Genomic DNA, 24,129 nt, shown 5'->3' with positions numbered 1-24,129 from the left:
TTGAGAACTATATCAAGAGATCCTCTGACATATATTTTGGTTTGTCTCCATCAGAGGTGAGAAAGCTGGCATATGAATTTGCGGTGGCAAAGGGCCTGAAATTTCCGCAAGCTTGGTCAGACAAAGAAAAAGCCAGTGCCGAATGGTTTACAGGCTTCCTAAAGCGGCACCCCTCACTTTCTCTTAGAAAACCAGAGGCAACTAGCCTTGCCAGAGCTAGTGCCTTTAACAAGGAGAATGTGAAGTCTTTTTTTGACAATCTGGAGAAAGTGTTAACCAGACATTCCCTGGGACCAGGAGATATCTGGAACATGGATGAAACTGGAGTGACAACGGTACAGAAACCAGACCGATTGGTAGCCAGGCGTGGCTTCAAGCAGGTGGGGTCACTGACATCTGGGGAAAGGGGTACCCTGGTGACCCTTGCCTGCGCAGTCTCAGCCACAGGGAACAGCATCCCCCCCTATTTCATATTTCCTCGGGTGCACTTTCGTGATCATTTTATGAACAATGGGCCACCAGGCTGCAAAGGAGGAGCAAATCCCACAGGGTGGATGAAAGAACCACACTTTGTTGATTTCCTCAAGCATTTCGTGGAACATGCCAAGTGCTCAAAGGAGAAGCCCTGCTTACTCCTTCTGGATAACCACTGCTCACATCTCTCTATTGATGGGCTGAATTTCGCCAAAGAAAATGGCATCATCATGTTGTCCTTCCCACCCCACTGCTCACACAGGCTGCAGCCTTTAGACAGAAGTGTTTACGGGCCATTTAAAAAGCATGTAAACTCTGTCTCTGATTCCTGGATGAGGAACAACCCAGGGAAAACACTCAGCATCTGTGACATCCCTGGGATTGTAGCAACTGCTTATCCCCTGGCTGCAACCCCACTTAATATTCAGGCTGGCTTTCGGGCAACAGGGATTCAGCCTTACAACAGGGATGTGTTCTTGGAGACAGAATTTGCGCCATCTTACATCTCAGATCGCCCCTACCAAGACCCAGCTCTACCAAGCTCAAGCACTAACCCAGCCATTCCAGGCTCCGAAATTGTACCATCTTCTCCAGGCCCCAGCACTGACCCATCCAGCACCAACCCAGCCATTCCAGGCCCCAGCACTGGCCCAGCTGCTCCAGGCCCAGGCACCAACCAAGAAGCTATTCCAGGCCCTAGTAACCCAGCCTCCTCCACCAACACATTTACTCCAGAGGATATTAGGCCTTACCCAAAAGCTGGTCCAAGAAAAAAAGTTACCCAGCAGAAAAAGAAGAGAAAAACTTCTATTCTCACTGACACACCTGTGAAGGAGGCACTTGAAGCTGAAAGGCAGGCACAAGGGAAGAAAAGACTGTTCAAAAAGAAAGGCAAGGCAACCAAATCTAAAATGCCAAAGAAGCAAAGCACAGGGAACAAACAGAGGGCAGATACAAAAAGAAAAACTCCAGATGACTCCTCATCGGAAGAAGATGAGTCCCTGTGCCTGGTCTGCATAGAGCCATTTGGAAACAGCCGCCCAGGAGAAACATGGGTGCAGTGCATGATATGCAAAAGATGGGCACATGAAGAATGCACCCCTGGCAATTCAGTCTACATATGCCAAAACTGCAACTCAGATGAGGAGTCTGGCTAGTGAGCTCAGGTTTTGTTTGAGGTTTTCTTTTGTCCCAGGACCAGTTTAAGTGTTTCATGATGCATGTTTCATAATATTTCATTTTATTTCATGTTATTTCATAAGATGCATGTGCTCCTGGCAATTCAATCTACATAAGCTATGCCAAAACTGCAACTCAGATGAGAAGTCTGACTAGTGAGATTTTCTTTTGTTCCAGGACCAGTTGAAGTGTCAGTTTCATAATGCATGTTGCATAATATTTCATGTTATTTCTTGAGTAATAAAAGTGAATTATTGTCATTTATTCACTTTCAATTAAAACAAATAACAACAATAATTTTGTCCTTATTTTATGGGTTGCAAAATCCAGTGTGACATCTTACCCCACATAGTGTGACAACTTACCCGTTTGTGGGGCAACTTGTCACATGGTGACAATCTCCATTAGATTGCTTATAACTCTGCACTGACACAAGATATGAAAATGACATGAATACAAAATATATACCTGAGACTTTGGTCTTTCATCTGGTACATATTTTTTTTATATATGATGTTTTGATTCCAAGATATCTATATGAATGTAAAAAGTGTGACAACTAGCCCCGGTCTCCCCTACTGAGAGACAAATCAAAGTATTATCTTTTTTTTTTTTTTTTGTTTATTTCGTGTATCTCCTTTTTTTTTTCCAAATTTTTAATTTCAGTTATGTGTATCGAAGAATGAGATTACAGTACCTCAGCAGTTCTCCAAAATAAAACAAATCCGACACAGTTATGTGTGCTGCTTTTACTAATCCATTAAAAACATTTTTACTGATTGCCTCAAGCTCATTAATCCTTTTTGTTTTTCTAATTAAGAGTCTGTGAGTTTGCCTTATTTGCATGTCTTCTGCTCTGTTCAGTGACAGCGCCCCCGGTGGTCAAGCCGTGAGTGACCGCTTCTCTCTCAGCTGGGACTCTGTCCTGGTCAGCTCTGACAACGTCATCGTGGCTCGTCTGGACGGCCGAGGCAGTGGCTTCCAGGGTCAGAGGATCCTGCACGAGGTTCACCAGAAGCTGGGAACGGTTGATGTCCAGGACCAGATTGCAGTAGTGGAGTACGCTGTCAAATTTGTTTCATTCTACTTTTCACAAACTGAAACTCTCATGTAACAATTACATTTGAAACACATACACACTTACATAGTGACATTTACATTTTCAGCTGAATATTATCCTCTAGTTAATAAATACAGATACCTAATACCTAACATGTGGATCAATGTCTAATAGAGTAGAGCTGTTTGTGCTCAGGTGTTGAAATAAAACTACAAAATCTTTCACTTTTAATCTTACTCTCAGATTTTAAGGAACATATATTTTCATAAACTCTTTTTGACATCAAAAATACCTAATACCAGTTAATGACCCACATGGTTGTATTACCATACACATAGACATAGACATAGACATAGACATAGACATAGACATAGAAAAAAAAAAAGTCAACCCTTTAAGACATGTTTTGTAATTTGGTGACAAAACTATCTCATCTCCAGATCCATTCAGTAGCTGCTCTAGAGGTTTTCATTTTGTCATAGGATGTTCATGGGCAGATGGAGTTCGCTCAGATATCAATGCTGAAAAAGATCACGTGTTCGAGGTCGAAAAAACTCCAGAACAGCGACTTAATTCAGCTACATTTACGTTTATTGTGCCGGCCCTGCTGCTGCTGTCCAGTCAGAAGCAGTCTGCTTTTATGACTCATCAGTTGCAGCTGCTGCTTTTGTCTTAGTCCGTAGCTCCAAACAGAGTTTTGTTTTGGTTTTTTTTTCCATTCCTTGTGGATGCGAACAGGTATAAAGCTGGCATTGATTTTGTTTGTAGTCACAGAAAATGTTTCTCTCTCAGACGAATTTTCTCTTCTCTTATTATTTCACTTCAATTTGCATGATTGAGGTTACGTGTTGTTAATTTCACATTAAATGCTCCTGGAGATGTAAAAGATTTCGCAGAAATAAGACTTATGTTAAAGACAGCACCAGAATCATACAGGCTTTTGCAGAAAATTGTATAACTAAAACGTGTGGATCACTATTCCCAAAAACATTCAGTTGTTTTGAAGCTAAGTATCAGATGTTATGAAAGTGTTTTTGTTTTTTTCTTCCAGATACTTGATGAAATTTTCATATATTGATCGGACTCGGATAGCAGTGTTCGGAAAGGTGAGAGAATGTTCTTGTCTGTTATTAGATGTTAAATTAATTCAATCTGCTGTCGACTTCTTTCTCACATGGGCACACTGTTTTTGTGCATGGATTTTTTCAAAATCCATGGATGGAAACTGTTGTCAGTGTTGTTTTTAACATATTTTAAAAAATGCTTGTGTCCTTCATAAAAATTTCAAACTTCTGAAATCATTTTACATCTTTTCGTTTTCTCACATTCCTCTAAAGCAGGTCATTTTTAGACTTTTAACAGACACTTTAAGGAGTCAAGTGTCTAATTTTTATTAATTAAAATAACATAAACGTTTATGTTTGTTTGCTCAGGGTTATGGTGCCTACATAACATTAATGATGCTCAAGTCTACTGACAGCCTCTTCAAATGCGCATGTGCAGTGTCACCAGTGACAGACTGGAAACTCTATGGTGAGTAGGAAATCCCTCCATAAATCCTGCACGATGCTGAATTTTACATTTGGCTTTTCTGTCACATAAATCCAAGATGTCTTCTTCATATTTTCCAGCTGGCATGTCAAGCATAAGTACAACATTTTGATATAGAAACTGATACGATGTTTGTGTGGAGGCAGAGAGTATAGCGATGTAAATGTGGTATGTAGGTTTTGCTTTTGCCTGTTGAGTCTGTTTACCTCTGACAGAGAGTGCTGAACGTGTGGTGAATCAGTCTTTTACTAATTCCAAACCATATCTACAGACCAGAGCAAAGAGCATCCTTTACAATCTTAAAATGACACAGAGGACTCTCTCACCTGCACAAGGTGTAGGTGTTCACCCTTCACTGAAAGCACTTCATTTGGGCTCAAGATGACAAAAACTCCACTTTGTTTAGGTACTTAGCTGCAGCTGAAGCACTGTCTACTGTCGGCACTGTTAAGAACGTATCACTTCTCATTTGCACAGCATCAGCGTTCTCTGAGAGATACCTTGGCATGCCATTACGGGATGACAGCAGATATCAGGTGCGTGTTTACTGCCTCCCCGCACTTGTTTGCCGTTGATCTTTGAAAGCGCAACATCACTGACACACCTACAGTTAAGCTCCCACAGTTACTGAATGTCGCTGCTATCAGAGTCAGAGGCAGCGATGCTTTGCCTTTTCTTGTGTTTTTTTCATGCGCTGTAGGATTTTGTCACTCATCTCTCTTTGGTAACTGTGTGCACTGGTGTGTCAGATCACATGCCAGAGTTCTTTTTTTTTTCTTTTTTCATAAGCTGCTGCAAAAGGGTTCCCTGGCTCTCTCAGGCCTCCCGCACAGACAAGATGCTTAGCTATGAGAGGTGTTTTCAGCAGTGATGGGAAAGAGGCAGTGAGGAAGAACAAAACCGGTTTTTGCGAGCACATTGTGAATAACCAAACAACAAATCTGTCCCGAGCAACTAATTCACTGCTTTCAATATACTGCTGCTTTGAATTTCCAGTCTGCAGACTGGATTTTACATCTTTTTCTTCACAACTTGTACAAACAGTGATACTCCAAGCAGAAAAAATAATGTCAGCGGGAGATACTTTATCATTTGAAAATCTCAAATTGGATTAAACAACTGTGTCTGTGTGTGTCTCTCTTTGTGTGCATGCAATCAGAATATAATGTAAAACTATGACAGTGCCTTTCATTTGATCATACTTGGTATCTCTGTATTGCTTTCCTCACTGTAAGTTATATCTATCAGTCTCCTGCTATTTCTGATTCCCTTGCAGTTTTCCAGTGTGCTGCAGAACGTTCAGGCACTTAGGGAGCAGACACTGATGCTGGTGCATGGCACAGCAGATGGTAAGAGAAAATAAATTGTGCTAGAATGAAAATACTGTATCTGTGGTGCATCACTGCTGAGCACAAAGAAGCACGCAGTCCTTGGAGGTAATGAGGCAAATGGTTTTTAATCAAAAGATAAAAGGAAAAGTGGGTTATCTAAATTGATGCTGGGATTTCCAGAGGAAAACATTCGCTGATGAACCATGCATGTCGAATTTGTTGAGGTATTTCCAGCCTGCCACAATCTGATTGACTTTTCTATTTCTCGGTTAGGATTCAGGCAGAATCTTGCTGACATGTTTTGTTTCTTTATTCCCAGCCAACATCCACTTTCAGCATACTGCTGAGCTCGTCAAGAACCTTGTGAAAGTTGGAGCAAACTACTCAATGCAGGTGTGTATCGCAGTCACAACAACACCAAGGTAAAGTCTTTATGCTGCATTTGTAAAAGCAGTGATGCAAATGTACATTTTGTATAATGCCACAGAGATACAGACAATATGATGTAAATAATACATTTAGAAATGCCTGAAAGTATCAAAATGTGTTAAATCATCCCAAACCCTTAATCAGCCCTGCCAAATAAAATGTGCAAACACTGCTGCAAGGGTGTCCGATGGATTTTACTATATCATCAGCTTCACACATGGACATAAAGTTCTAAATTCTGAGCTCACCCTCATCTGCAGCAGTTATTAAACTTTTGGAGCTGCTGAGCTGAGCCGTGACAACCCGGCAGTAAAAGATGTCACCTCTTTAATCTTTAAGGTTTTCTTTAAAAGAAACATTTTTAAAATTGGTCACATCAGAACAAGTGAAATACTTTTTTTCTTGTTGTTTTGTTGAGGAGAAACACATTGACTTTATATTGTGAGAGAGAGTTTTAATTTTCTTTTTTAGACATTTATTATTTATAATGCATTTCGTGTTGCATGAAAGATTTAATTACACTGCAAGAGTATGAAGCACTGAACCAGCAGGACGGTAGTCCTGGTATTACAGCATGTTTGGGTTTCATGAGCCAGCATCTTATGATTATCAGAGGAAATGTCACAAGCATTTAACCCTATAATACCTGCATTACTGGACTGTAAAAGCAACAGTGACATATCATCACCTTATAAAGCTGTTATAATGAACTTGTCAGCAAACAGTTTCTTAGTTATACATCTAGCTGATACGGAGAAACATTAGCTCTCATTTAGAGGCATTTCTGCCCACCTAGTAATCACTCAACATTTAGCTCTGTTTTGGTCTCCACCGACTCCTGAGGGAAACATCTACCTTTTTATTGTTTTAATGCACAGTGGGTTTTTAAAGCTGTATGTCTGGAAACAGCTGCCTGCTGCTGCTACTTGAAACAAGGTTGATGAGAGCCCTGAGAGTGCACCCACACAATAAAGTTACTGCTGCTTCCTACTTTTGCCACCACAATGATTTAAAAGATGCTCTATTGCACTGACTTCAACATTTAGCCATAATGGTTTTTGCTTTGTGAGTGACAAACTATGGAGGTTATTTCTACATCAGGTTACAGCTAACCCTGTATGACTGCGAACCTCTGTCTGCTAATTAACTCACCTTTTACCCACCAGATCTACCCAGATGAGGGCCATTTCCTGTCTCAGCAGAGTCGCCAGCACCTCTATGCCACACTGACCAGCTTCTATAGGGAGTGTCTGAAGGAGGAGTTACTACCGCTGCCCGATGATGAAGAGGAGGAGGAGGAGTAGTAGGCAGGAGGCTTTGAGGGTTACACTTTTGGCAGAGCTTGAGAGAATTTTGCTAAAATCCATTAAGGAATTTTGCATTTGGACCAAGTGTTGAGCCAGACATGAACACTGGGTTAGAGCTTCTAATGCTCTTAAGTGTGCGTGTGTGTGTGTGTGTGAAGTGTGTGTGCGTGCGTGTGAGCACTGCAATGTGTGACTGTGTATAAATGTGTTGAAAAGATAACTGAAGGACATGACAGTGACACTTGCATTGCCGGGACTTGAGGCAGGAACAGCCCTCTAGCATAAAGTCATTTCAGTTTTGGGACTCTCTGTTTCTCGGCAAAGCACATGGAAGACTGCCTCCATCTTGTGCAGGCTCTCTGGGCCGCAGTCATCCTCACTTAACCAAGTGCATGGTTCTTTTTCCCCCCTCTTCCCTCCCTCACTCATTTTGCCATGTTAGTCTACTTTGTGGTAACACTTGGGAAGAAAAGAACACAGATGTGCACTTCTGATCTCACCTCTCCTTTTGTTGTTGTGTTGTTGCACAAGGAAACGCTCCAGTCATCGACAAAAAACGTCACACAAGTTCACCAAAATCGAGCCGATCCTGAATAAGTGCAATTTCCTGATGAAACCCTCTGCCATCGCCCACCCTAGACAGAAGCAGTCTTTATAGGTCACACTTTATTGTACAGGGCTCTTGTGTAGACATGTACAATGCCTTATGAGGTTCAACATACTGTAATATTACTTGCTGACATTGGTAGTCATCCATTAGTAGTGTCATGTTAACCTATGTCAACTCAGGTCCTTGAGACACAGCATTGCAGTCAGTTTAGTATCTGAAACAGTTACAACATTATGTCAGCTGTATGGTCATGAATAAGTTATGAAGTCTATATGAAGATAATGGATATTGGCCATACAGGTATTTCAGTTTCAGGCCACACTGCAAAAGTTCTCCATCTTAAGATGCTATTAACCTATCTTTCCGGGAATCAAGCAATGAAATCTCTTAGAAGTTGCGAGACCATTTTTCAGTGCGTCTCCACCAGATTTAAGAGCTTTCTTCAAGTCGAGAGACATTTTCCCCTATTTTTGGACTGTCTTTCATTTCAAGAAACGGAAATATTTAAAAGTGGAAATTAATGGCAATGGGTGTACTAAGATGGACAATTTTTCAGTGTCAGTAAGGTGTTTGCATGTCTACAGGGAATGTGTCAAGTGTTGCCACATTTTGTACAGTACAATACAGCAGAGTGTGTACATAAATATATTTTTGAGATGTCAGATCTCATAGGAAGTTTAGTCTATGGGGCTGGATTGATTTGACCTTGATGTCTTGTACATTTTTTTGGTTTCTTCTCTGTTTTCTTTTCAGCTGTTGATTTTCTTCTTAGGATGGATTTTGTAAAGCTTCTTCTTGTTCTTTTTGCTGTTTTAAAAGGGAAAGGGCAGGGTTGAGGTTTTGGGATTATTGTGATTGTCCTCTAGTGATGATTATAAATAAAAAAAAAACAAAAAACAATGAAAAACAATGAGTTATACTGATGTATAAGGCCCACATTACAACAGGAAATCAAACCAGCCATATTTGAAGGATAGTCTAATATATAGTCTTTTTTTCGCGAGGATGAATTATCCAGTCATCTGTACACTTCAATTTAATGTTTCATTTGTTTTTTCATCACAGGAGTCACATTAAAGAGGCAAGGTAGTCTTTCATGGCCTTGGGACAACTACGTTAATGATTGTGCAGGCAAGATCTGCTTGTTTAGAGCGATTGCTGCCTAAACATTGTGTGTCTGTGAGCATTAATCAGTGCCTGCACTCACTGGCCTGAATGGCCAAGCAGATGTTCGCTCTGCTGAAGGACAGAAACTCTTTAATCTGCAGGATCTGAAGTACCAGAATTAGTTGTGGTGCTTTTCATCAGCACAGATGACCCTCTTATCCACACTTTGATAGATTTTCATTCTGTGGGAAGTTTTTGTTGTGTTTTAAGAGAACAAAATATCAGAGTTGAGGCAAAACTCATCAGAGGAACAGAAGTGTTGTCCAGGTTTTCATGTAGTTTTATTCATCAAATACAGCACAGTCTTGGACAACATGTAGTGAAATGATTCTCAGTGTGTTCCTACAACAACTTATATACACAAATCTGAGATAGGAATAGAAGAAGACCATAAACAAACCTGGGATATAATACATGACAAAATGTGGTTGTATATCCTGTATTGTCATGATGACCAAGAAATGTGGCAGGAGTGTGTTAAGGATATTAAATAGGACAACCATATGCCAAGAAACTAGAAACTGTATCTACACCATATGTCCCTCAGTCATATGGTGTAGTTACAGTTGGTTACGGCTGAATCACTGGAGGAGTAACTACAGCAACCAAAACCTGTTTCAGTGTTCGGACAGACACCTGACAATTGTTTTAAGAACTGTGAACTTATCCTTTAGCTGATTTATGCATCGATTTATCTTTAAGGGGTCGTTGCACATCAATCAACATCACTGTAAACGTGCTGATTCTAGCAAAAAGCATTTTTTTCAAATACTGTCACTTGGCCAGGTGTTAGCTGAATGTCTAGCTAATAGCTGATGAGAGTATTCAGGTTAATATTGTTTTTATCTGGAAGTGTAGTCCATGTAGTACAAACTGCTTTGTTGACGGTTGCAAACCATAGATGTTTCTTTTCATGTTATAGTTAAAATATCAAAAACAGTAGTAGTCACTGTGTTAACTCTAACTCATGAGGGAACAATTTTATTCCAGTAAACACATAAGAGCTGAGTCAAGCTGAAGCAAAATGTTTCTTGGTATGTGATGTTGCTTTTTTTGGATGAATTATTTCTAGTAATCGCAGTTGTACTCAGCTTCCACTGACACATGCCTGCAAGATAGATATAATGCCATACTTAAAGGAGTAGGTCAACATTTTTCCTGTATCTACCCTTCATTAAAATATCCCTTTGCTTCCAGCTGCAGAAAGCAAAACAATCTGTCTGCCATATTGTTTTCCAGCTATTGACAAGGAAAAGCTGACAGTAACAGTATATTAAGAAGAAAAATAGTTTTGAGATATGGCGTTGGAATCAGATGGCAGAATCAGGCGCTGCACTAACAAAAATGAATACAAAGCTTCATTACAACAGTAGCAGAATGAGGGGCCCTGTGACCAGGGGCTGCAGGCTCCACTGTTATTTGTTTTGTTATGGCTCCGTGCTGGTGACAGCGTTGGCTGGAGGCATTACGTTTTTGAGTTGTCCATCCATCCGTCCTTTCATTTGTTTGCCTGTTTGCCGTCTGTCAGTCTGTCTCATTCTCGTAATATCTCAGGAACTCCTGCAAGGAATTTCTTCAGATTTGCCAAAAATTTTCGCTTGGACTCAAAACCTCTTTTAGATTTTTTTTTTCCAGAACAACCTGTACATTGCTTGAAGTAGACATTCAGCACAACAGCCTCATCCTTATGCTAACTGCTAGGCTAACCATGTCCTGACTTCAGCTCTGTATGCATGACACTGATATTGATCTTTTCACTCTTGGAGACACAGAAAATAATCATATATATGTCAATTATCTCTTTTGTACATATTTAACAATTCCCCTAGAGCGTCATTTGATCAAAAAAGCTACAGCGTCTTACAGCTGTGATGTGAAAGCAAGTGCAAGATAACATCTGCCAGAGTTGCTATCCCTAAGCCTTGTACGTCAACGGTGCAGCTTCAGCTCTTTTAAAATCAGCATTGGTATGTATCAGATTGGGCTCCAAGTGAACTCTTCACTTTATTGATTCATCAGCAATGTAACACACAGATGAAAGGCTGTGTCCAGTTTAACAATTTATTTCAGCTTATAAATTTTCCCAAGTATACAAATGTCATGCAGTTTCATGAATTCAAGCAAGTGCAGAAGTGGAAGTAGCTCAGGATCCTGGTCAGAGAATGATCCATGATCAGTTTGCTACTTTTCAAAGAGGGATATGATGATATAGAGTTTTACAGGAGTCTGGTTATGAAACACTGGACAGCAGAGACAGGCATTATTACAAGTTAGGTAATTTTCTTCCCCATTTGAAACACTTTTTCACATTTTGGGATATTAAATGCTACATGTAACATGTATGGAATCCAGCATAAACACTCAAAAGAACAAATGTTATTGCAAAAAAAAAAAGCATTCATCTTAAAGTGGACGTAACATGAAATGAAATGTTAATTTAATTTAATTTAATTATGAATCAGTATTATTGCAATGCAGATAAGAGACAGACATTATCATCTGAAAACAATTCTATAATACCTTTTCTGATCCCTGTAAAATCCCAAATTCTGTGATAATAGTAACACATTTTAATAAATCCAGCATCTAATTCTTATTTCTCTATATATAAGTACCTCAAAGAGAGTCCCTAATCACAAAAGACACTAAACAAAGAAATAAAACACAAAAAGAGCAAAAAAACAAGTTGTTACATGCAACAAAGACTCACTGTAATTCCCTTTCCTACTGTACATTACAATCCCAGATTCAGATGGGAATAAGATTACAGGGAGAGGTGGGGGAGCGAAATATTCACTGTGCTCCTTGGCATTTTGACCATCACAGAATTACAGAATATGGTTTCTAATGGACATGGACAGGACAAAGTCAAAAACCTCCCCAGAGGGATGCTGGGCAGCTGAAGGGGAGGCACAGAGGGAGAGACATGAGGCAAATATACTGAGTACTGTGAATCTGAAACTAAAATCATTCTCCTTCTTGGAGTCATAACTCAGTCAAACACACAGACATGAAACAAATGTTGATACAATACTGAGTCACATTCACTGTGACTTGCATGTCCAGAGGATATCATTATCTCTGATGTACATGATTCACTTAGGGGTCATCAAAAAAAAGGAAACTTCAATCCTTGCCTGAGAATCATCATGTTTGTAAGTCTTCTTCAGCATCAGACTAAGCCAGTGAGAATTGTTTGTACATCTATGGTTACAGTGAAAACTGCTAAGTGGGCATACTTTAATGTAAACAAGTATAGGCTATAAAGAGAAAACCAGTTCTTATCTGTGTGTGACACTACAACAGCCTATTTGATGGCTTTTTTCCCCCCTCTACCTTCATACTGTTTCCTAAATATGTGTTTCCAACTTTCAGACAAGCAAAAACATTTTTGACATTTTTACGCATTTCACACTGAGCTCATATTAAAAAAAAAAAAAAAAAAAAAAAGCAGAAGGACAAGCTGCTCTTCTTGAGGAAAAACTCAGAGATCCACTTAACATTTAACCCTGATGGGACTGGTATAAGTGGGACTATTACAGGGGAACCAGCAAATTCACAGGAAAATAGTAGGCAATTGCGGCTGTAATTAGTACTGTGGCAGGGGGTGAAAAGCACGCACATGCTCCAGACGGGATTAAAAATCATTGACCAGCACAGGTGATGTGAAAATCACCCCACCTCCACTCGAGACACAAATCCAGTCTGAGTACGGCTTAAGTTTCACATAATGGTTCTCCTTACCTGCATGTGGTTAAAACCACCATATGGTAATTGTTTTTTAGTCTTATGACCCAGCAAGATGAGGAATCAGTCAACCACCACTGAGTAGGCAGATGCTCTGGTGATCCTCAGGGCTGACAATAATCAATCTTCATTATCTAATTAGACATTATGATAAGTCTGTGAACATGGTCTTGGCTTTAAGTTTAGAAACGAATGATGAATGTAATAAGGCAAAGGCACCTGCAAAAACTGTTTTTTGATATGATCTCCCAAAATTTGGTAATAAGTGAAGCTGTTTTGTTTGCACTACATAGAAATAGTCACAGTAGATTACAGTCGTCAGCAAAAAGTATACTCTAAAATGGAAAAATACAAGTTTCTTTGATACCCTGACATTTGTACTCAGTACATGATAGAAATATTACAAACAATATCTGAAGCAGTAGATTACAGCAACAATACTACAGTCTTTTCAGTGACATAACTTAATGCTACTCATCCTCCATACTGTACGTACGTACGTGGGTTTTCATTAACGCTGTTGGAGTGCTTTTACAGATAGCAGCCCTTCAGGAAAACATGGGCTCTCATTGCTGCAGTTTCTATATTCCACAGAAAACTGTCTTTCCAAAGGAGGTTCTGCGGGCTAGTCATCTTCTTTAGGTGTCTGCGGGACTAAAGCCTCGTCTTCCTGAAAGCAGCGCCTGAAGAAGGTGAGCACTGAGCTTAGCATGTAGTGTTGGCCCTTGACAGAAGCAATGTTGTGTCCTTCATCCGGGAAAATCTGGGCAGCAAGAGACAGAAAACAAAGTGTTTTTGTTCGACCTTTTATTTTTAAATAATTCAGAGTGTGTTTTATTCAAAATGTCAAACACAAACAGTGGGTTATTTCGAGGCCTCAGAGTCACGAGTACAAAATAAAATTCCAGTTGAAAGGATAAGGCTGGCAATATTCTATGCTTTTCTTACTGTCAACAAATTCCAATGAAATGCCTAAATCCAACAATTGATTCCCTCTCTCAGTATTTTCTGACATCTCGCCCTTTGTGTGGCCCTGAAGCCCAAACCCACTGATTGCTACTGGGGATGCAAATCTTTAAAGGCAGGTATAGGATACGAACATTAATTTTTAAAAAGCCTCAATAATTTCCAGTCAGTGTAGCTTCTGGCAGATGTTACTCAAACAACAGGAAAAGGTGCAGCTGTTGGGGGATGGATTTAATGTTCTCATGAGTATGTGCAATAGCTGGAAGGTGTATGTAGGTTTGAGTCAAACTGCAGTGAGTGTTCATAGTAATGAAGGAACATGTCACCTAGAGCAGTTAAACTTACTGATGTGCTTTTAACAACAGAGGAGCCTCAAGACCCACTCACAATCAGCAGACTGTTTCACTTTGTTAATGAACTCTGAAAAAGGTATTGACACATTTGTAACGTTAACTCCATTGTGGTGGGCCTAGTGGGCACACGTTCATCTTATCAACAAATTGAAGCAGTCCAGTAACAGATATGAAGCTTGTGGCGCTATTGTAGACATCCATATTAACCTAGAGACTAGCAGAGACTGGTCCCTTGGCTATCAGCCAATCACTGTCTGGGAGCTGAGATTTTGAGAACTGCTCGTGACATGCTGGCCATGCATTTGGGGGTCAAACTGCCAAATGACAAAATTTCCTGTTACTTCTATTGGCCTTGGTTGAAAGAAGACATTTCAGCCTACATTAAAACCTGTCACACTTGTCAGCTCACAGGAAAAGCAAATCAGTCCCTCCAACCTGCTCTCCTGCATCCTATACCAGGGCTAGCGTTAGGGTTAACCCTGGTCACCTCAGTGTCAATGTGATTTTGAAAATATAAAAAGTCTGATTTACATCTGCTCCTGTCTCAACAGCTAGATAAACCGTTTCAGTTACAGGTAGATGCCAGCAATTTTGGAGCTTGTGCTGTACTTCTGAACTGGTACTGATGGTATTGACCACCCACTCAGTTTCATTTCCAAGAAATTCAGCTCCTACCAGTTGAATTATTCCGTTGTGGAAAAAGAGGCCTTGGCTCTTATTTTGGCCTCTGAGGTCTATGTGGGTGGTGGAGTAAAACCCCTTGTAGTTTACACTGACCACAACCCTTTGGCTTTCTTACATTCTTTACAGAATCAGAATCAGTAAGACACTGATTGCGGTGGTGTCTCATCAGCCATTTAACTTAGAAACTGGCCATATAAAGGATTCTGGGAATGTCCTCCATAAAGGCCTGTCTTATATGGTGACTGTTCATTTCCTCTGTTAAACTGCCCCTCTCCTCCTCCTCTTAATTTGCTTCTTCTAAGGTACCAAAGTTGCTGAGTCGGCGTGTATAGAGTGAGTGGTTTGAAGGGAAAATGGATTGTTACGGTTAAAGTAACACTTTCTCACTCTCTTTGTAACACATGGACCATGAAGTCCTATCTCTAGCAACAGGGTCAACCCTGTCCCTTCTCTTAGCTCAGGAGTTCTCTTTTTGTTACTGTCAGCAGTTTTGTGAAAAGGTCTTCTGACAAACCTCTAAATTAGGAACTCTTAGTCCTGTTTAGAAGGACTGTTAGTGGTAAGAGAAGACACTTTGTGAGATCTAGATCTGTAAAGGCAGCGTGATCTGCAGTGGCTGAGGTTTTCGCTTTACTGCACTGATGTAGTTTCACATCATGACTTCACAGCTGGGGGTGTTCACATGTACGACACAGCGCGCTTGTGACCACAGAGAAAGGTTTCTGTTTGAGCCATAAATACAAAATCAAGGCCTGCTCCTGTTAGGGAAGTGAACTGAATTGTAACTAAGAGAAGAAACGGCAGCAGTCACCTGGAGAGTGTAGTTAACATTTGATGTAGACAGCGCTTTGACCAGCTCAGCAGAATGTTGGAAATGAACAGTGGCTGAAAAAGAAGAGATAATTAAAATGGATTCATCAAGGCCTGACTCAACAGCTCCCCAGTCCTTTACACTTCCACAGTTGGGAGTTTAATGAAAATGACTTGCATGACCAAAACATGCCCAGATAAAGGAAACTTGGCAACAACTTACTTAATCACATGTAATAGTAATGACTGTGTAGACTAGTTATGTAGTCAAAAAATACTGGGATAAACACATTTAACCAATCAATGCACAGAAAGATGAAGACTATTATTGTGAAACTCTTTGCATGTAAAATCCATTTAATGCACTTAACAACTTATACATAGTATATAACTAAACTCAGAACACCCCTGGGCAACGTCACTAAAATATCAAGTACTTATAAATCCTGGTCATTTCTAGGAATCATATTAGCTTTGTGCCAAAACTTAAGAAGAATTAAAACAACGAATTTGAAAAATAGAAATGTTTCACTAGTTAAACTATAACAAAAGACCTTTATTACAGAACCAAATGCAACAAAAGTTGCATTAGTGAAATTCCATTCTGTTATTTTTTTTAAATATATTTTGTATGTCCAGCTTTATTTTTCATGACAGACACAATCCTCTTGAGCACTGATGATACCAGTCTTGTATAAATCCGTGGAAAGATGTTCTGCTGTTCTTTACAGATGGTTCTTTTCATCTTTTCAGTCAGAAACACACTTGGCCAGGTCCTATTTTTTACATTTCTTATTCTTTTCTTTTCTCATCTGATTTGGGATCATTGTCATGTTGGAAAATTCCTGCCAAGAATCTTGGACCATCTATAAATATCATCTCCCCTTATACCTTTTACACTCATACATCCCCATATCAGCACACTCCCACCTCCATGTTTAACAGTCAGCACTGTGGTAGCTCTGGCTAGGTCCACAGTAAACACGCTGGACCCCATCTGATCCAAACAAATTTATTTTTGGTTTTCATCTGACCAAAGAATGTGCTGCCAATTGTTTTCACGTTCTTTGGCAAAGAATGTTTTGTGACTAATGGCTTTCTTTTTGGAAGCTGTCCATGGAGCCTGACTTTGTGCACGGTCCTCATCACTGTCTGATCACTGCCCATCGTTTACTGGTAGCATGGCTCTTCCTGTAACCACTGCGGCAGCTATGGCTCAGCTTATGTTCAGTTGCCCAATGATGTACCCTCTCACATTTTATGAAGTCTCACAGTCTGGTTCCTTGTTAAGGTAGTTCCTTACTCTATGGAGTCATGTTACATTAGATACAACTCAGGTGAACTCAAATTTGCTGTAGTGGTCACAGGTTAAGTGACAAAGACAAGCATTAAATGTTACAAAAATAATGTTTCAGATCAGACTCAAGATGAGGTTGAGAACAAGACTGTGGACTCTTTGTTTGGAACTTGGTTAGCCTGCCAATGAACCCTTTATTATACTGATCTGCTTTTATACCTGTACCTGTACTCACCATCTGCTGTGCCATGGATAATAAGGAAACTCAATGGACTCAGTACTGTGATGTTGGAAATCTGTTGGAGACAATAAACAGTAAAATTACCCTCCACACACAGAAACAGCAACAGTTTAAACATCACCTGGACAATTTCTTATTTAAAGCAATTTCACCGTAAGTAATGTTAATTACTACAATTACCTGTAGCCATAGAGAGAGGTAAGTATGTAAGTGTCAGGTAGTGAGTGGTAATGTAGAGTATAGTGAGTAACAGGTGTGAAATCAGTAAAGTACCATAAGGGTACTGGGAGGAGAGGTGCAAACAAGTGTGAGTGTGAAAATAAGGCCGTGTAAAGGGAACTGCTGGTGTTTTTGGAAGTTTGGAAGTGTTGGTCTGAAAAGTGTTGGCCAAGAGCCGAAGCCTCTGACCCACGTCTGTTTGTGGTGCTGTGTTACTCAGCTTGCATTCTGATGATTCTTTCAACAAGTACAAACAATATAAAACCCAATTTCTCATAGTCTTTTAATGGTGACACAGTGTTCCTTAAAACAGAGTGTTTCTATAGTTTTATGTTACGGGCCACTGTTTTACATTTCACCTTAGTTTCTAAGAAATCCTCTTTTTTTCCACCAGTTTGGCATTACACATGGTAGAATACCCATGAGCCTCAGTCACTGTTGCCATGGAGAAGGAGCTGGTCAAATACCTTTGTAATTTTATGCTGTAATAAAGGTTTCCAAAGATGCTTTGTCTTTGCAATGGACATTTTCACAGCAGACATTTTTGACTTGTCATAGCAGAAGAAGCATTGATGTAATTATTTAACAATGGCTTAGTGCCATTTAACTGTCTCAGTTAGCTAGTGTCCATGAGCTAGCAAGTGCATAACAGATGTGGGAAATTCCTGATTCCTGATTGTAATGTGGGAAATTCCTGATTAGCACAGATAAAAAAAATTTGCACCCACTGTATCACATCATTTACGTGTAAACAGCTTTAACAAACTGTTATTTCATTGTACAACAGCAAGCGACTTCATGAAGCAGTTATTATGTATTCAGATCACTGTGTTACAAAATAAGTGGCATTACTTGGGCAATGACATGATTGGACTCTCAGTCTCACCCACAAACATAAACTCAACAAGCCACTCTGCACGGTGACGGTAATACCCTGTTGTCTGGTGGAGCTGTTTCTCTTTGTGACAAGCCCCGCTGTGATTGGCACAGCTGCTTCAGAGGCATGAGACAAGGACTGTGACTGGCTGAGAGGATTCATTTATCAGCACTCTCTCTAATGTAAGATTTCACTTCAGCCAGCCTTTCTGCACATGCTGCCAATGGCCCTCGGTATGAATGAATAACAGATGTGCTTGGAAACTCCCACACAGCTCAGACTCAAGACCGACTGCTTTGTGCTGGATGTTGTACTTGAGCTAATAAAAACAGGCTCCTGTATCTTATTTACATGTTTAATGCCATTTTAAACTGTGATACACAAGTCTGCTTTGTACTGCGGCATTGTTTATAATACTGTGTAAGGTCAGGAGCATATGTTTTGAACACTTTCAATTCAGACAGAGAGAGGAATGAGCATGTATTCTAGATGTTAAGACTACATGAACAATCAATGCTAGTATAATGTAATGATCCATTCAAAGAGTTTTCATTCCAAATGAGTCTGAGAAACCATCTGAAACTCCACTGATACTCAGACTTACTTGGTATTTGTGATCCTCTTTCACTGGAAAGCCAAAGTATTTCTCAGTGAAGGCTGAGCCTTTATAAAGATGAAAAAGAAAACAGTTAATGAGGAGATATTGTAAGTATGGACACACACTATTCAGGGTAACACTGCCAATGCTTTTTCAATATTGCTTCTTTACTTAGTATTGGGCATTGTGACAAATACAAAATGCCATGGGTGATTAATGCTGCTCCACTCTCTTTATTGGCCCTCTTGGGTGTGTTTAACATTATGAATGAGTGGATCAGAATTCAAAGAACAAGACTATTCCAAGTCACATATCTTAAATCTGAAAATGAATATGTCATTGTTGACCAAAGACTGAATAAGTGTTTGAATGTCCTTGTCATGTTTCTGATAAACTACAACTTCAGATCATTTTAAAGCTTTAAGTCTGCATGATATTCTATGGCAGTATGATTCTTGTCCAGCTTACCATAGAGTCTCCAGTTTGTTATAGGGGCCACAGCGATGCCACACTTTAACACTGAGCTGTGAGAAAGGACCAGCAGCGAGGACAGGAAGCCGCCATATGCCTGAAAAAAAAAACACCACTGCTGTAGAAATATGCTGATGAACAGTCTAAATTTTATGGCATTATTTATTTATTTATTAGATAAATAGGCTACTGTGAATTACCTTTCCATAAACTCCAACTCTGTTGCCATCAATATAAGGCAACCTGATCAGATACCTGGAAGATTACAGTGAGTTATTTGAGCAGTTCCTCATTACTTACTACACACTGATAAAGACATAACATTATAACTTTTATAATCACTCTAGAACTAGAGTAAATAGAGACATCACTTGCTGAATTAATTTTATCACTCAGCCCTGCTTCAACAAAGGTGCACTTCAACAACTCCAAAGCCTTCACTCTCACGCCTCGCATCTTCTGTATTTAACGTATAGAACGTGTAGACGTCTCAGACCAGTCTCTACTGCAGACACACAGACAAGGCTGATAGTCAGTCCTCTCATACACCTAAGGCCATGATCAAACCAGTCCATAAAAACTGCTGCCCTCTCACTCTCATTTGAATGGGGTCGGTCCATTGGCACAGCGGGGATGCCAACATAGGAAGCTTCATGTTATCTAGGGTCTATCATATTATTTGACAGTAAATTATTTATTAAGGCATTCAGCACAAAAATATCTGAGCTGGTAAACCTCTGGGTAGAATCTGCTGGATCATTTTCAGACTAAAAGCCCTTACTCCAGAACTGCAATCTGATCCTGGACATCAACAGTTCCCAGTCTCTCATGAACCTCGTGCAGGATCCTCTGACCCTGGAAGCCGCTGCCATGGCCATCCAGACGAGCCACGATGACGTTGTCAGAGCTGACCAGGACAGAGTCCCAGCCGAGAGAGAAGCGGTCACTCACTGCCTGACCACCGGGGGCGCTGTCACTGTGAAAGGGAAGAGTAAGTCATATGAACTAAATTTCTGAGCATTTGTTTAAAGCTGTGTGATTTATACATGAAAGATTTGTCTGTTTATATTGTAACCTCTCAAATTAAATGTTTTACAATGTAATTCTGTATTGATTCTGTAAAATTCTGTAAATTTCTAAATGAGGAAATACAGTAAGTAAAATTAAAAATGCTTCTACAAGTAGAAAATTCATTTGAAAATGAAATTACGTACAGAACCAATAAAAGTGGGTACGCTTTTGTTTCATCCAAATCTCCTGGGACAATTAACTCTAGACGAAAAGCTGCAAAAAAAAGTCAGCGAGAGATTTTCACACATTAGGTCATCTGTCATCAAGACAACATGATTTGAACTCACAGTTCAGCATTCAGTCCCACACTGAGTGTGTTTTAATGTTGAAGATGAGTCAAAATGGGAATGTTGCTGTGCACTGCATGTACATCTGTCCTCCGCTTTTCTTGAGTCAGTAGTTTTTGGGGGGTTTTTTTTGGGCTTCACTTAAGGTTTAACTAATTTTATGTACAGTGGGTACGGAAAGTATTCAGACCCCCTTAAATTTTTCACTCTTTGTTATATTGCAGCCATTTGCTAAAATCATTTAATTTTTTTTCCTCATTAATGTACATACAGCACTCCACATTGACAGAGAAACATGAAATTGTTGAAATGTTTGCAGATTTATTAAAAAAGAAAAACTGAAATATCACACAGCCATAGGTATTCAGACCCTTTGCTGTGACCCTCATATATTTAAGTCAAGCGCTGTCCATTTCTTCTGATCATCCTTGAGATGGTTCTACACTTTCATTGGAGTCCAGCTGTGTTTGATTATACTGATTGGACTTGATTAGGAAGGCCACACACCTGTCTGTATAAGACCTTACAGCTCACAGTGCATGTCAGAGCAAATGAGAATCATGAGGTCAAAGGAACTGCCTGAAGAGCTCAGAGACAGCATTGTAGCAAGGCACAGATCTGGCCAAGGTTACAAACAAATTTCAGTTGCATTTAAGGTTTCTAAGAGCACAGTGGCCTCCATAATCCTTAAATGGAAGACGTTTGGGACGACCAGAACCCTTCCTAGAGCTGGCCGTCCGACCAAACTGAGCAATCAGGGGAGAATCGGGAGAAGAGCCTTGGTGAGAGAGGTAAAGAAGAACCCAGAGATCACTGTGGCTGAGCTCCAGAGATGCAGTCGGGAGATGGGAGAAAGTTCTAGAAAGTCAGCCATCACTGCAGCCCTCCACCGCCGGGGCTTTATGGCAGCGTGGCCCGACGGAAGCCTCTCCTCAGTGCCTCATGAAAGCCTGCATGGAGTTTGCTAAAAAACACCAGAAGGACTCCAAGATGGTGAGAAATAAGGTTCTCTCGTCTCGAACTGGAGAGGATCTGCAAGGAGGAATGGCAGAGGATCCACAAATCCAGGTGTGAAAAACTTGTTGCATCATTCCCAAAAAGACTCATGGCTGTGTTAGCTCAAAAGGGAGCTTCTACTAAATACTGAGCAAAGGGTCTGAATACTTATGGCTGTGTGATATTTCAGTTTTTCTTTATTAATAAATCTGCAAAAATTTCAACAATTTTTTTGTTTCTCTGTCAATATGGAGTGCTGTGTGTACATTAATGAGGGGGAAAAAAAACAAATGATTTTAGCAAATGGCTGCAATATAACAAAGAGTGAAAAATTTAAGGGGGTCTGAATACTTTCCGTACCCACTGTATATCATAGCAGAAAGTGAAAGACAGCTGAATTCGAAAATGTTTTCAGGAGTCACCCAGGAGTCTCTTCTGCCTGGATTTTTCTGTGAGTGATTCACAGTGAAAATGATGTGAGAGTTGCTGAAATGAGGAGGCAGTCATTGGATCATTGTTAGAGGTGTTTGTGGAGCAGAGATGTCAGGACAGCACTGTCAGTAGAGGATAAGTGAGCATGTCACTCATCAGACCCCATAAAGAATTTGAGAGCTGAAGATGAAACCTCTTAAATGAGTGTTAAAATGCCTTTAAGGCTACAGTGCCGAGTCTAGTTACCTTTGACTGCTACTGTATGTGTACTATGACCTCTGAATGATTAAAAATTGACAAGTTCCATGAAAACTCTTCAGCACCCAAAATAAACCTGAGATAAACACTGCGATTCATGTGAAAAATGAGCCTGTGATTCTATTTGCGTTTAGCTTTTGATGACAGGGCTCCCATCTGATGCTGTTTCTACTCAAAAGGCATCAAACATGTGTCCCATTGTCTCTAATAGTGAACACAGATTAGAGAAAGGAAGCCATATGGTGAGCCCATCCACTCTAATTAAAACAATATACGGTTGCATTCTGGATTACAGGGCTGTTTCATAATCACCTCAAAAAGCTCTGCACCTGTTCACTCAGTTGGATTTGTCCTGAATTTATATGTCTGACACTCATATCTTGGCTGTCCACTTCATGGGCACACATGGTATTATCCTAGACACATCATATGGCTATAGACATATCAGTGCATTTACATGTACTTCAGTAACTGGGTTACAGTTTGGATGTCTTTTACATCATGTAAATGAGAAATCTGAATACTGTAATCTGGGGCAGAGGATTAGAGAAATCTGATTCCCTTGATATATTTATCCTCAAGAAAGAAGATATGTTTCTCATATACACAAATACAAACAACTGGGTTTCTAACCATCTTTAGTATGCACGGGTATTACAAAGACTTAAGAGACACTTCAGGGACAGGTTAGGTGTACCTGACGCTGGAAAAATGTGGAATGGACATGGAAATGCACTGTATGTGAATTGTTTTATAACTGAATTTTAATCTAAAGTCGGGTCCTCTGTATCCTTCTCACTAATTGTAATTTGCAATATTTAACTTCTGTAAAAAAAAAAAAAAAGTGTCATCCCAAACAATATTAAAATATTGTGCAGATAGCGATGATTGCAGAGTCGTACCAGTGTTGTTGATTTTCATAGGTCTTCTTTCCCACTTGGGTTTCGTCCTGTTTTTCAGTGCATGTTCTAATACTGTGTTCGCTTCAATAATCGTGTGCACTGTGGAAAAAAAACAAAAAAAAAAAAACCAAACAAAAAACAACAACCATACAAATCATTTAAATTTTACCGTATTAATCAGGAAGTAAAATATATAACTAAAATATATGGGTAATTTCTACCTGGACTACTTATTTGTTAACAGCAACAACTGCAACATAAAAAAATATCCTAAAATACGTATTCGCTCTGCGCTGCAATGTGCGCATGCGTCAGCATCCAGGCGTGACGGCCAGGGTCAATCCAATTAGTTTGATTAGGGAACTGGAGAGCGTCCAGCTGCTGGTGAGTCTTTTTTAACATGTTGCTGTGCATCATATCATGGATGAAAATGTTAACTTATTTAATGGTAAGATCTACCACAAGTTTTGTTGTCTGTTTCTGTGTTACACCAGGAGCTTCAGTTTGTCTGTCTGTCGGCTGAACCTACTGTCAGGCTCCGAGTTTGGACTGGCTAACTAGCAGCTAACTTGTCGGTGCTACAGCTCGTTATTGTCGGTGCTGCAGCGCGTTATTGACTGACTACAAACTCTAGCACCGACAAGTCAGTTTAGCTTTCATAGAAAACAACAGGGTCCAAAATTAGCGCCCAGGTCTTGACAAATGTGAGTAAAAATCTGCGCTGGTGAATAAAATAAATTAAGTGAGCTGATATTAGCGGGTTGGTCCTGAGAGCTCAAGGAACTGCAAATTAAGAAACACAACAAAGTGAT

The 24,129-nt window shown here is 39.9% G+C and overlaps 2 protein-coding genes across 2 annotated transcripts in view; one reads left to right on the top strand and one right to left on the bottom strand.

The window, feature by feature from the left end:
• Positions 1-8,714, top strand: part of LOC121194707 (inactive dipeptidyl peptidase 10-like) — a 169,731-nt gene extending 161,017 nt beyond the window's left edge. Inside the window, exons 20-26 of the mRNA XM_041057695.1 lie at positions 2,518-2,712; positions 3,765-3,819; positions 4,147-4,246; positions 4,742-4,800; positions 5,541-5,613; positions 5,915-5,988; positions 7,191-8,714. Coding sequence (XP_040913629.1) covers positions 2,518-2,712; positions 3,765-3,819; positions 4,147-4,246; positions 4,742-4,800; positions 5,541-5,613; positions 5,915-5,988; positions 7,191-7,328 — 694 coding nt within the window. The 3' untranslated portion in view covers positions 7,329-8,714. The remainder of the gene's footprint in view (positions 1-2,517; positions 2,713-3,764; positions 3,820-4,146; positions 4,247-4,741; positions 4,801-5,540; positions 5,614-5,914; positions 5,989-7,190) is intronic.
• Positions 8,715-11,516: 2,802 nt separating this feature from the next.
• LOC121194872 (inactive dipeptidyl peptidase 10-like) overlaps positions 11,517-24,129 on the bottom strand; it is a 105,396-nt gene continuing 92,783 nt past the window's right edge. The window contains exons 18-26 of the mRNA XM_041057995.1: positions 23,318-23,416; positions 20,586-20,655; positions 20,153-20,347; positions 19,572-19,626; positions 19,369-19,468; positions 18,907-18,965; positions 17,201-17,261; positions 15,670-15,743; positions 11,517-13,618 (exon numbers count right to left, since the gene is read on the bottom strand). Coding sequence (XP_040913929.1) covers positions 13,481-13,618; positions 15,670-15,743; positions 17,201-17,261; positions 18,907-18,965; positions 19,369-19,468; positions 19,572-19,626; positions 20,153-20,347; positions 20,586-20,655; positions 23,318-23,416 — 851 coding nt within the window. The 3' untranslated portion in view covers positions 11,517-13,480. The remainder of the gene's footprint in view (positions 13,619-15,669; positions 15,744-17,200; positions 17,262-18,906; positions 18,966-19,368; positions 19,469-19,571; positions 19,627-20,152; positions 20,348-20,585; positions 20,656-23,317; positions 23,417-24,129) is intronic.

The sequence above is a fragment of the Toxotes jaculatrix genome, chromosome 15, assembly GCF_017976425.1.
Source record: "Toxotes jaculatrix isolate fToxJac2 chromosome 15, fToxJac2.pri, whole genome shotgun sequence".
Taxonomy (NCBI): domain Eukaryota; kingdom Metazoa; phylum Chordata; class Actinopteri; family Toxotidae; genus Toxotes; species Toxotes jaculatrix.
Note: the sequence above shows the minus strand (reverse complement) of the source record. Positions and strands in the feature narration are given on the sequence as shown.